The following is a 13626-nucleotide window of genomic DNA, read 5'->3' on the forward strand; positions in this document are numbered from 1 at the left end:
ATATATATATATAATTTTAAATAGAAAAAGAAAATTCTTATTTATATATATTCTATTAATATTTATTATATATTAACATTAATAATAGAATTATATATATAATTATATTATATACATTTTTATAATAATTACCAATATAATATATATATATATATATATATATATAAATAAAACACACTGTATATTACCAATATATGTATATTATATATAAAATACTATATATATATTAACCGCTTTCCAGATGTCCTATAGCAGATATACTGCTACAGGGTGGCAGGGGTGCGCAAAATCACGTATATATACGTGATTTTGCATTTCTGGGTAGGGGGCAGGGGCGGACTGAGAACTCATGGGGCCCCCGGGCAATAGGGGATCATGTCCTTGCCCAAACTCAAAAAAGCCTATGAAAAAGGTACCAGGGGCATCTCATGGGGCCCCCTACTGACCCCGGGCCCTCGGGCAGTGCCCGAGTTTCCAAATGGTCAGTCCGCCCCTGGTAGGGGGTGCGTGCGCCCTACCTGCTCGTGGACTCGGCTGTCAATCACCGGGTCCCGGCAGGTATGTAAATACAGTTCTCTACAGTGTAAAGAGCACACACAGAACAGTTAACCCTTTGGTCGCCCCATGTTAACCCCTTCCTGCCGAGTGCCATTAGTACAGTGTCAGTGCTTTTTCTTAGTCAGTTGCCCCCCCCATGTCAGAATGCCCGTCGCAGTCCTGCTTATATATTCCACCATTTGTAAACGCTATAACTTTCACGTAAACCAATTAATTTTCACGTATTGGGATTTGTTTTTAGCAAAGACATGGAGCAGAATACATTTTGGCCTAAACTTATGACGAACTTTGATTTTTTAAAATATTTTTTACTGGACATGTTTCAAAAAGTCAAAAATATTGTTTTTTTTTCTCAAAATTATCGGTCTTTTTTTTTTTTTCATAGCGTAAAAATAAAATAAAAACTGCACAAGCGATCAAATACCATCGAAAGAAAGCCCTATTCGTGGGGAAATAAAGAACGCAAATTTCATTTGAGTGCAGCGTTGCATGACCGCTCAATTGTCAGTTAAAGTAACGCAGAGCCGTAACGCAAAAAATGGCCTGGTCGGGAAGGGGGGGGGGAATCCTCTGGAGGGCAAGGGGTTAAATTATGTTATATACATTTTTATAATATAGATGTTACATAATTTTATTATTATTATTAAATATAATATACATGTTATATTATACATAATAAAATTGAGAAAAAAATATATCTGTATATAAAAAATGCGTATGTGTATATAAATATATATATATATATCATACTGTATATCACCAATATATGTATATTAAAAAATATATATATATATTTGTATATTAACATCAACATGGCACATACATGTATAATATACTATATATAATGCTGTAATTATATAATTATATTACCATTTCTATTTATATTACAATTATCCAATTATAGATCCTGAGCCACAGCGCCACCTGCCGCTCATTTTGTCGCTAGCACACCCTGCCGGGCTCATTCACTCCTCAAGTCTCATTATTGAGCGCCACCTGCCGGTCAGTCCGCGGCAGCGCACCCTTTGCCGGGGTTCAGCTTCCACGCATGTCAGCGCAGAGAGGCGTGGCCCTCCCGATCCCGGCCGCCATTGGACAAGACGGCGCAGACGGGGCGTGGACAGGAGTTCCGTCCTCCGTTAACCAAGCCATCGGCGAGGCCGGCCCGGCGCTCCAGTGACGCACACACCGAGCGAGCAGCGATGCCGAACATTAAGATATTCAGCGGGAGCTCCCACCAGGACCTGTCCCAGAAGATCGCCGACCGCCTGGGGCTGGAGCTGGGCCGGGTGGTCACCAAGAAGTTCAGCAACCAGGAAACTTGGTGAGCGGAGCCCGGAGGCGGGGGGACGGGCTGGCGGTACACGGCGGGGCCGGGCCGTCACGTGAGGAGGCCGGGAGGGAGAGCTGGCTCGTCGTTCCGCAGAGAAGTTGATCGCGGGGGATGCCGGGAGTTGTAGTGCCGGGGAGGCGGGAGCGTCCTAGAGGGAGCGGACACGTGACTACAACTCCCAGAGTGCACCTCGCGGCCGGAGCATAGAGAGGCGCACATGTGGACTGGGGGAGGGGGTCACCACCGGACTAAAGTGTCCTTCACGGGGGTGAGGGGCCTGCTTCCTGTTATCCGGTGACAACCCTCTGCTTCCTCCTCTCAATTGTGTCCCTGTGTTGTCGCCCTGCTTGAGAGACCCCCAACGGGCCTTCCAGCAGGCAACGCTGGAGTGTGTGTAGATGGAAAGTAGTGGCAAAGAGGTGACAGGAGATTTCTGTGCTGGCCCAGCTCCTCTGCCTCTTTCTTAACCCCTACATAACCTTTTATGCAGCTTCTTGTGAAAGAATTGCTGCCTGTGCTGGCCCAGCTCCTCGCCTCCCTTACATAACCTATTTCTGTAGCTGCCAGGGAACGTCTGCTGGCTGTGCTGGCCCAGCTCCTCCACTCCTCACCTCCCCCTCTGGCAGCTACCTAAAATACTGTCTGTGCTGGCCCAGCTTCTTTGCCCCGTCATTTCCCTATAGATGCTGGGGGAGGAGCTAATTACTGCCCGTGCTGCTCCAGCTCCTCTGACCCTTGCTTCCCTATATAACCTTTCATGTTCCTGCCAGGGGAGCATCCATTTACTGCCTGTGCTGGCCCAGCTCCTCTACCTCTTTCTTAACCCCAACCTAACCTTTCATCTAGTTGGGCGAGTCTCTAATTACTGCCTGTGCTGGCCCAGCTCCTCTACCTCTCACCGCCCTCCATAACCTTTCAGGTACCTGCCAGGAAATTACCAATTATGGCCTATGCTGGCCCAGCTCCTCCACCTCTCACCTACCTACATAGCGCCTCCCCTTGCAGCTACATAAAATGCTAATTACTGCCTGTGCTGGTCCAGCTCCTTTTCCACTTGTCTCATATAACCGTTTATGTAGTTGCCAGGGGAGTGCTAATCATGGTCTGTGCTGGCCCAGCTCCTCCACCCCCACCTTCCTACATAGCTCCTCCCCTGGCAGCTTCATAAAATGCTAATTGCTGTCTGTGCTGGCCCAGCTCCTCTGCCACTCGCCCCCCCCCCCCCCAACCTTGCATGTATCTGTTGGGGAGTGATTAATTACTGTCTGTGCTGGCCCAGCTCCTTACCCTCTACATAACCTTTCATGTAGCTGCTGGGAGAGGAGCTAATGACTGTGCAGGCCCAGCTCCTCCACTCTTCACCTCCCCACATCATCTCTTATGTAGCTGCCAGGGGTAGACACTGCCTACTGTCTGTGCTGGCCCAGCTCCCCTGCCCCTCACCTTCCTGTGTGACTGTTTCGGCCAAGGGAGTGTCCAATTATGATCTGTGCTGGCCCAGCTCCCCTGCCCCTCACCTTCCTGTGTGATTTTCTGCCAAGGGAGTGTCCAGTTAGGGTCTGTGCTGGCCCAGCTCCTCTGCCCCTCACCTTCCTGTGTGACTTTCTGCCAAGGGAGTGTCCAATTGGGGTCTGTGCTGGCCCAGCTCCTCTCCCGTCACCTTCCTGTGTGACTGTTTCTGCCAAGGGAGTATCCGATTATGGTCTGTGCTGGCCCAGCTCCCCTGCCCCTCACCTTCCTGTGTGACTTTATGCCAAGGGAGTGTCCAATTGGGGTCTGTGCTGGCCCAGCTCCTCTGCCCCTCACCTTCCTGTGTGACTGTTTCTGCCAAGGGAATGTCCAATTGGGGTCTGTGCTGGCCCAGCTCCTCTGCCCCTCCCTTTACTATTCTACACTAACCATCACATCCCAGAGGGGGCCCCCCAGCCGCAGTGTCGGAGTGTTTCCTGGCTACAGAGGGAGGGAGACCGCATGAAATGTCCCCTTCTAGGGAGACGGCCGTTCTGGTGAGGAAATGACAGTTGTTGGATACATAGTGACAGGTGTGGGCGTGGTGATCTGTGATTGGCTGTCGGGACATAAAGCTGACGTCTGATTGGCTGTCGGGGACATCAAGCTGACGTCTGGTTGGACACCTTGTATCTGCAGAGGAGTCGTCGGTTCCCATCTTACGGATTCTTCGCTGCACTTCTGCCGGGAGACGGTCCAAGTCTGTGTGTGTGATGTGCCGGGGGTGGAGCTCAATGACACGCCGTCCTTCAGGGCCAATCACATCGCAGCGGTCCGGCGTGCTGCACTAACATGACATGCGGACCAAAACGCAGAGCGCCACCGTGCGCGGTCTGTGCGTCATGGTGCACCGGGTGTCGGCACTCTGCTGTACAGTGTGGGGGCGCCGTTCACAATGATCAGCGAAGGTTGTGGCCCCAACGCACCAGTGTGAATGGGGCCCTCCATGGAACGCTTGGGTTCCGTTCATATCTGAGCCATGCCGGAACGCCAGCAACAGTGCAGGTCCTCCTGCAGCGCACAGCATTCCCAAATGGAATGTTTTGGGGTTTTTTTGGTAATTACAGCGGTGTGTTTTTTTTATTGGGGGGGTGTTTGCTTTGGATTGGTGTGTGTGTGTTTTTTTTTTTTTGTTTTTTTTGTGGGGTGGTTGATGTTTTGTGTAATGTTTTTTTTTCTGTTATGTCTTTGTGGTGTGCAGTTTTTTTGTAATTATGGCGGTGTTTTTTTTTTTTGTTTTTTTTTCTGTTGTCTTTGTGGTGTGTTTTATTTTTTTGGGGGGGGGGGGGGCGGGGGTTTGCTTTGGATTATTTTTTTTTATTATTATTCTGTGGTGCTTCTTTTTCTGCTTTATATTTGCAGTGTATAGTTTTGTTTTCTTTGGTGGGGTTTTTTTTTTTCTTCTTCTTTTGGTAATTAAGGCGGTGTTTTTTTTGTTTGTTTGTTTTTTTTTGGGGGGGGGAGGTGTTTTGTATTGCTTTTTTTGTGGTGTGTTTTTTCTGTTATTTCTTTGTGGTGTGTTTATTTTTTGTGGGGGCGGGGGTTTGCTTTGGATTGATATATATATATATTTTTTTTGGTGTTTTTTCTGCTTCGTATTTGCGGTGTTTGAGTTTGTTTTTTATTTGGTGGTTTTTATTTTTTTGGTAATTATGGCAGTGTTTTTTTTATGGGGGGGGGGTTGCTTTGGATTGTGTGTGGGTTTTTTTTTTTTTTTTTTTTTGTATTTGATGTGTGGGTTTTTGTTTTTTGGGGGGGGGGGGGTTTCTTTTGTGTTGTGTGGGTATGTTTTGTTTTTTTAATTATGGTGGTGTTTTTTGTTGTCTTTGTGGTGTGTGTTTTATTTTTTTGGGGGGTGGGGGTTTGGTGGGGTTTGATTTGGATTGATTTTTTTTTTCTGTTTTTGTATTTGTGGTGTTTTTTTTTTTTTTTTTTTTTTTTTTAGTAATTATGGCAGTGTGGATTTTTTTTTGGGGGGGGGGGGGGTTATGGAATGTGTGTTTTGCTGGACTTCCCTACGGCTTCCTTCACACGTTCCTCGGTGTGCGTATGCGTTCCCATGTGTAGGGCAGCCCATTCACTTCAGTGGGCTGCCCTATATGTCAGAAATGCCCAAAATACCCTTTGAGACCCCCTCTGCTTCCAAGCAACCCCCCCCCCCCCAGTGCAGCCCCTGCTCTCCCGTCATTGGGTTTGGGACCCTCCTAGCGAGTGCCCCCGGGACAGAACCGGACGGAGCGTGTATTACAGCAGTGCTGGGTTTGGCTGTCACTTTTCCTGGCTGTTGTGGCGGGGGAGGTGTGACACCCGTGGGGGGGCAGATTGTATTGGACACTTAAACCCCACCCCCCATGTACATGACCTATGATGTAAAACCCCCATAGGGTCAACTGTGTATGAAATAGTTGCTTGCGCTACCCATGTTGCATGTCGCCTCCACATCTAACGAGGGTTCTGTCCGGTTTGCAGCGTTGAGATCGGGGAGAGCGTGCGCGGAGAAGACGTGTACATCGTGCAGAGCGGCTGCGGAGAGATCAACGACAACCTGATGGAACTTCTGATCATGATCAACGCCTGCAAGATCGCCTCCGCATGTCGCGTCACGGCGGTCATCCCCTGCTTCCCGTACGCCCGCCAGGACAAAAAGGATAAAGTAAGCCGAAACATCACCAAAATTGTGCCGTGGCCCTCGTGTGTGTCGTCCTCGTGTGTGTGTGTGGCCCTCGTGTGTGTCGTCCTCGTGTGTGTGTGTGGCCCTCGTGTGTGTCGTCCTCGTGTGTCGTTCTCCATCTCTTCTCCTAACGCCTCTCTGCTTTCTCTAGTCCCGGGCGCCAATCTCTGCCAAACTTGTTGCCAACATGCTGTCTGTGGCCGGAGCCGATCACATCATTACTATGGACCTTCACGCTTCTCAGATCCAGGTAATTGTATTTTTTTTTCTTTTTTAATTGATATAGTTGTGTGTTTTTGTTTTTTTAATATATATATATATATATATATATATATATATATATATATATATATAATTATTTTTAATAATTATATATATATTTAAAATAATATAATTAATTTTTGCATCATTACTTTTATGATCATTGACATTATTATATAATATACAATAAAAATAAATTTTATTTACTGATATAGTAACAATAAATAAAATATTTTTTTTTATTGTATATCTATTATGATTATTATTACAAGTATTTACTTTTACTATATTAAGTCATTATTAAAATACAATAATATATAATTTTATTTTTACTATAGTATTAAAAATATAATTTTCATTGATAATATAGCAAAAAATAACTTCTATATTTTTATTGTATAATAATGTACAATAAAGATATTTTTTTTTACTATTAATAAAAATATAATTTTCGTGGATATAGTAAAAATATTATTGATAATATATCAATGAAAATTAGATTTTTATTGATAATAGTAAAAAAAATATTTATTGTACATCATCATTAATATTATACAATAAAAATCTAGAAGTTATTTTTTGCCATATTATCAATGAAAATTATATTATTTTTAATACTATAGTAAAAATAAAATGATATATTATTGCATATTATAGATTAACATATTACAAATTCTACAATACTACAATAAACAAATTGCATTATTTTACTATATTATCAATTATACAATATTAAACTACAATATATATATTTTTTTTTTTTACTATATTAATATTTTTACTATATCAATGAAAATTAAATTTTGATTGATAATAGTAAAAAAATCTTTATTGTACATCATTATTACTATTTTTACAATAAAAATCTAGAAAGTTTTTGCTTAATTATCAATGAAAATTATATTATTTTTAATACTATAGTAAAAATAAAATTATACATTATTGCATATTCTAGATTAACATATTACCAATTATACAATACTACAAGATAAAAATTAAATTATTTTACTATAGTAACATTTTTATATTGTAGTACAGTATTGTATGATTGGTAATATGTTCATCTATAATATGCAATAATATATCATTTTATTTTTACTATAGTATTAAAAATAATATAATTTTCATTGATATAGAAAAAAATAACTTCTATATTATTATTGTATAATAAGAAGGATTTACAATAAAGTTTTTTTTTTTTTTTTTTTTTTTTTTTTTACTATTATCAGTAAAAATATAATTTTAATTGATAGAGTGAAAATATTATTGATAGAGTAAAATAATTAAATTTTTTATATTGTAGTATTGTGTAATTGGTAATATGTTAATCTATAATATGCAATAAAATATTTTATTTTTACTATAGTATTAAAAATAATATAATTTTAATTGATATAGTGAAAATATTATTGATACTACAGTAAAAATTATATATTGTAGTTTTTTTTATTAATGTATAATTGATATAGTAAAATAAATTTTTATATTGTATAATTGGTAATATGTTAATCTATAATATGCAATAATATATCATTTTATTTTTACTATAGTATTAAAAATAATAAAATTTTCATTGATAATATAGCAAAAAATAACTTCTAGAGTTTTATTGTATAATATTAATAATGATGTACAATAAAGATTTTTTTACTATTATGAATAAAAATATAATTTTCATTGATCTAATTAAAATATTAATGATACTATAGTAAAAAAAATTATATATTGTAGTTTTTTATTATTGTATATTGTCCCTTTTTGGGTTTTGTTTGTTTTTTTTTTCCTGCCCCTTATAAAAGGGATTTTCTATGTTTCTGGACCCAATACATGGTGCGTGACAAGCGGCGAGCACTACACAGGATTCGGAGGCTGTTCAGGATGCACTTTGATGCCGCAAGACGCACACTTGAAGCGCTCCTCTGTTTTATGCTGAATTTCGTCTCATGTGGAAGGTCTATATGACGATATTCGTCCTCATCGTCTCCTTGTGTGTCTCGCAGGGCTTCTTCGATATTCCCGTGGATAACTTGTATGCTGAACCCGCCGTATTGAAGTGGATCCGCGAGAACATCGCCGAATGGAAAACATGTACTATAGTATCACCGGACGCCGGAGGTGCCAAACGGTGAGCTGTGATCTCTAGGCGGCCATTGTGCTCCCAGCAGCGCGCTTCCTGTTACAGGGTGACTATTTGTGATTCTACGTTGTCACCCTGCAACATGGGATTCCAAGGGACAATAAAATCGTCTTTTTAACCCCTTCCAGTCCAGGCCAATTTTCAGCTTTCAGCGCTATCACACTTTGAATAACAATTGCGCGGTCACTGTAATTTTTTAGCATTTTTTGAGACCGATAAAGCTTTATTTTGGTTTATAACCAAAAATTAGTTTTTTTTTTTTTTTTTTTTTTTTTTTTTACATTTTCGTTTAATTTTTTTTATATTTGTTTGAAAATATATAACCAAAAATTATAGTTTTTTTTTAAACTTTTTTTTTTAAACTTTTTTTTTTTTTTTTCATTTTCTTTTTTTACATACTGTCACCCTAGCAATACAGTATCACCATAGTAAAAAAATAAATAACCCAAATTAGTTTAAAGAAAAGTTTAAAAACTATAATTTTTGGTTATACATTTTCATTTTATTTTTTTATATTTTTGTTTGGTTTTTTTTTTTTTGTTTTACATACGGTCACACGGGCAATACAGTATCACCATAGTAAAAAAAAAATAACCAAAATGAGTTTATAACCAAAAATTATAGTTTTTATTTTACATTTTTGTTTTTTTTTTACAATACATACTGTCACCCTAGCTGTACAGTATCACCATAGTAACATAGTAAAAAAATAACCCAAATTAGTTTACAACCAAAAACTACATTTTTCAAACATAATTTACATTTTTATTATTTTTTTATATTTGTCTTTTTTACATACTGTCACCATAGTGACACTGTACTACTTCTGTGGGGGGTGATTTATTTATTTATTTTTTTTATTTTTTTTTTTTTTTTTTTTTTACACTGATTGCTTTTACACCCATACAGGCTGCACAAGCAATCCTTTCTCCTTCTCTCTGGCTGCATTCTTGCAGCCATTGAGAAATACTGTGAGCTGTGATTGGTCACAGCTTGTCACATGGTACAAGGCTGTTGTGAATGGCTCTGTACCATGTGATCTCTGTGATCATTCACAGATTTCACACGTAGTAAGCAATGATGTCAGAAGTGACATCTTGCTTAATACTCTGCATGTGATCACTGATTGGCCAGTGATTAGGACAGAGGTCCCGTACGACGATCGGTGTTCCGGAGGACACAGCGGGCGCTGGATCGCGGTACCCAGCAGTGCGCACAAGCAGGGGGCGGGGAGGCTGTTCATAAACGGCCACCCACCCCTGCACTGCCACCATCTGGACGTTTATATACAACAGCCGGACGGGAGGTGGTTGAGGTCGAACTTTTTTGCCAGGAAAAGGAGTAAATTTGTAGTCACAAAGGATCTATAAATCAAGTGACCTGCGATGGATGAGGGGCCCCAGGGAGCACAGCGCTGTTATTCGTCAGGATTTACAGAGCGACAACTGTTTGCTTTACAATAAAACACAAGAGGGCCTCGCTCACAAGAGCTTACAATCTAATAGGGTGGGGCAAATCTAATAGGGTGGGGCAGTTCATTTGCCATTCCCTGCCCAGGGACTTAAAGAGCTTTGTGGTCACCCATCCAATTTATTTCTCAGTTTGGCCGATTTGTTTTTCTTACCCTGTCTTTGTCCCGTCTCTTCAAGAGTCACATCGATCGCCGATCGTCTGAACGTAGATTTTGCTTTAATCCACAAAGAGAGGAAAAAGGCGAATGAAGTGGACCGGATGGTCCTGGTGGGAGACGTGAAGGATAAAGTGGCGATTCTTGTGGATGACATGGCCGATACCTGTGGAACCATCTGTCACGCTGCAGATAAGTACGTGTCTGGTGAACGATCTTTTAATACTTGGGTCAGAAAAGCTGTGGGTCACTTATTGGGTCCAGAAGAAAACGTTCCATTGGGGATCTTTAACCACGTCCCGCCCGGCCTATGGTAAGATGGTGGCTGGGAGAATCTCTCTTCCCTCCGGGAGGGCGCCACGTGACGTCCCTCCGGGAGGGCGCCACGTGACGTCCCTCCGGGAGGGCGCCACGTGACGTCCCTCCGGGAGGGCGCCACGTGACGTCCCTCCGGGAGGGCGCCACGTGACGTCCCTCCGGGAGGGCGCCACGTGACGTCCCTCCGGGAGGGCGCCACGTGACGTCCCTCCGGGAGGGCGCCACGTGACGTCCCTCCGGGAGGGCGCCACGTGACGTCCCTCCGGGAGGGCGCCACGTGACGTCCCTCCGGGAGGGCGCCACGTGACGTCCCTCCGGGAGGGCGCCACGTGACGTCCCTCCGGGAGGGCGCCACGTGACGTCCCTCCGGGAGGGCGCCACGTGACGTCCCTCCGGGAGGGCGCCACGTGACGTCCCTCCGGGAGGGCGCCACACTTGTTTGGTCCAGAAACTCTTTTCACCAAACTCTGTGATATATCTGAAAATCGATCAATCCTGAAGTACTGACGGACGATCTAGTTTTTTGAGGCCCAAAAATGCCAGAACAGCACAGATATCCCCCCCAAATGACCCCTTTTTGCAAAGTAGACAGTCCCATGTATTTCATAAAAGGCACTGAATTTTTTGAAGTTGTAATTTGTCAGAATTTTTCAGAAAATGAAATTAAAATTTTCACAATTTGTTAAAAAAAAAAAATATATATAAAAAAAAAGTGAAAATAATTTTAATTTCTTCATTTTCCCGAAAAATTCTGACAAATTACAACTTCAAAAAACTCTGTGCCTTTTATGAAATACATTGAAGTTGTAATTTGTCAGAATTTTTCGGGAAAATGAAGAAATTAAAATTATTTTCACTTTTTTTTAATTTTTTTTTTTTTTTTTAACAAATTGTGAAAATTTTAATTTCTTCATTTTCCGAAAAACTCTGACAAAAATTACAACTTCGATTTCACATAAAGGTACGGTGATTTTTTTTGAAGTTGTAATTTGTCAGAATTTTTCGGACAATGAAGAAATTAAAATTTTCACAATTTTTTTTTTTTTATAACAAATTGTGAAAATAATTTTAATTTCTTCATTTTCCAAAAGATTCTGACAAATTACAACTTCAAAAAACTCACCGTTTTTGTGAAATACATCGAAGTTGTAATTTGTCAGAAATTTTTGGAACATTAAGAAATAAAACTTTTTACAATTTGGTAAAAAACAATATATTAAAAAAAAGTGAAAAATTATTTTATTTCGTTTCCAAAAAATTCTCACAAAATTACAACTTCAATGTATTTCATAAAAGGCACTGAGTTTTTTTGAAGTTGTAATTTTGTGAGAATTTTTTGGAAACAAAATTAAAATAATTTTTCACTTTTTTTTAATATATTTTTTTTTTACCAAATTGTGAAAATTTTTATTTCTTAATGTTCCAAAAATTTCTGACAAATTACAACTTCGATGTATTTCACAAACGGTGAGTTTTTTGAAGTTGTAATTTGTCAGAATCTTTTGGAAAATGAAGAAATTAAAATTATTTTCACAATTTGTTATAAAAAAAAAAAATTGTGAAAATTTTAATTTCTTCATTGTCCGAAAAATTCTGACAAATTACAACTTCAAAAAAATCACCGTACCTTTTATGTGAAATGCATCGAAGTTGTAATTTTTGTCAGAATTTTTCGGAAAATGAAGAAATTAAAATTTTCACAATTTTTGTTAAAAAAAAAAAAAAAAAAAAATTGAAAATGATTTTAATTCATTTTCCGAAAAATTCTGACAAATTACAATGTCAAAAAACTCACACTGCCTGTTGTGAAATACATGGGACGGTCTACTTTGCAAAAAGGGGTCATTTGGGGGGGATATCTGTACTGTTCTGACATTTTGGGGCCTCAAAAAAATTAGATCGGCCGTCAGTACTTCAGGATTGATCGATTTTCAGATATATTCCATAGTTTGGTGAAAATAACCCAAATCAGTATTTATTATTTAGTCTGTAGGAAAGTTATGGAGTTCACAAAGTAATGTAGTAGAATACATCTTGGCCTAAATTTTATGAAGAACAATTATTTATTTGCAAACTGTTCTAACCGAAAAAAGGAAAACTTGTTTTTTGGGGGGTGGGGGGTGTTTCCAAAAAATTTTTTTTTTTGTGTGTGTAAAGAAAATAACATTTTGGTTTTGGTACCACCTGTCACTCCACTCTCTCCTCCTATCAGCATGCTTCTTTTTTTTTTTTTTGTTTTTTTTTGTTTTTTACTGCAGCACAACTAATTGGCTGCTTGTGCTGCTTCCCCTTTCCCCAGTCTGAGCTCTGCTGTACCAGGGATTTCTAGAGTCTGATACCAAGTAAGAAGTCAGTACTGACCCCCCGCTTGCATCTGCTATGGTTCAGCTTTCAGAAGACTTTTTAATAATCCTTTTAATTTTTTTTTTTTTTTTTTTGGTCTCTGTAGACTTCTTTCTGCTGGAGCCACGAAGGTTTACGCCATCTTGACCCACGGTATATTTTCTGGCCCCGCCATTTCTCGGATTAACAACGCCTGTTTTGAAGCCGTGGTGGTGACCAATACTATCCCTCAGGAGGAGAAGATCAAACATTGCTCCAAAATTCAGGTATCTACAGAAATCGGATTTATTGTATTTTAGGGAAATCTATTGCTAAAGTGTGCAGGACGACCGGATCCGTTATATTAACCACTTCCTGTCCGGTCCATGTACATAAACGGCCGGACGGGAGCAGTGCAGGAGCGGGTGGCCGTTTATAAACGGTCCCCACATTCACTGCCTGTGCGCGATCCCTGGGATCAGATGCCCGCTGTACACCGATCGTTGTACGGGACCTCTGTGTGAGGTCGGTACAGGGCCACTCACAACAGCTTTGTGCCATGTGACAAGCTGTGACCAATCACAGCTCTCACAGTATTCCTCAAAGCCAGAGAGAAGGAGAAATGATTGCTTTTACGGGCTGTAAAAAAAAAAAAAAAATTCCCCCCCCCCCCCCCCCCCCCAGAAGTACAGTGTCACTATGGTGACAGTATGTTTAAAAAAAAAAAAACATAATATAAAAAAATAAAATGTAAATTGTTTGGAAAAAGTTATAATTTTTGGTTGTAAACTAATTTGGGTTATTTATTTTACTTTTTTTTTTTACTAAAAAGATAGCTGAATACATTTTGGCTGAGATTTATGAAGAAAAAGATTTATTTATTTATTTGC

The 13626-nt window shown here is 40.0% G+C and overlaps 1 protein-coding gene across 1 annotated transcript; it reads left to right on the top strand.

Annotated features, from left to right (window-relative positions):
- The first annotated feature begins 1657 nt into the window (after nucleotides 1-1657).
- Nucleotides 1658-13056, top strand: PRPS1 (phosphoribosyl pyrophosphate synthetase 1). Its single transcript, XM_089661397.1, has 6 exons — nucleotides 1658-1882; nucleotides 5870-6053; nucleotides 6223-6321; nucleotides 8333-8457; nucleotides 10119-10292; nucleotides 12864-13056. The coding sequence occupies exons 1-6, from the start codon at nucleotides 1761-1763 to the stop codon at nucleotides 13054-13056; spliced, it is 897 nt and encodes a 298-aa protein (XP_089517523.1). The 5' UTR covers nucleotides 1658-1760.
- Nucleotides 13057-13626: the final 570 nt, after the last annotated feature.

The sequence above is a fragment of the Staurois parvus genome, unplaced genomic scaffold (genome assembly GCF_062004578.1).
Source record: "Staurois parvus isolate SC_StPar_1 unplaced genomic scaffold, SC_StPar_1.0 ptg001332l, whole genome shotgun sequence".
In the NCBI taxonomy this organism is placed as follows: Eukaryota; Metazoa; Chordata; class Amphibia; order Anura; family Ranidae; genus Staurois; species Staurois parvus.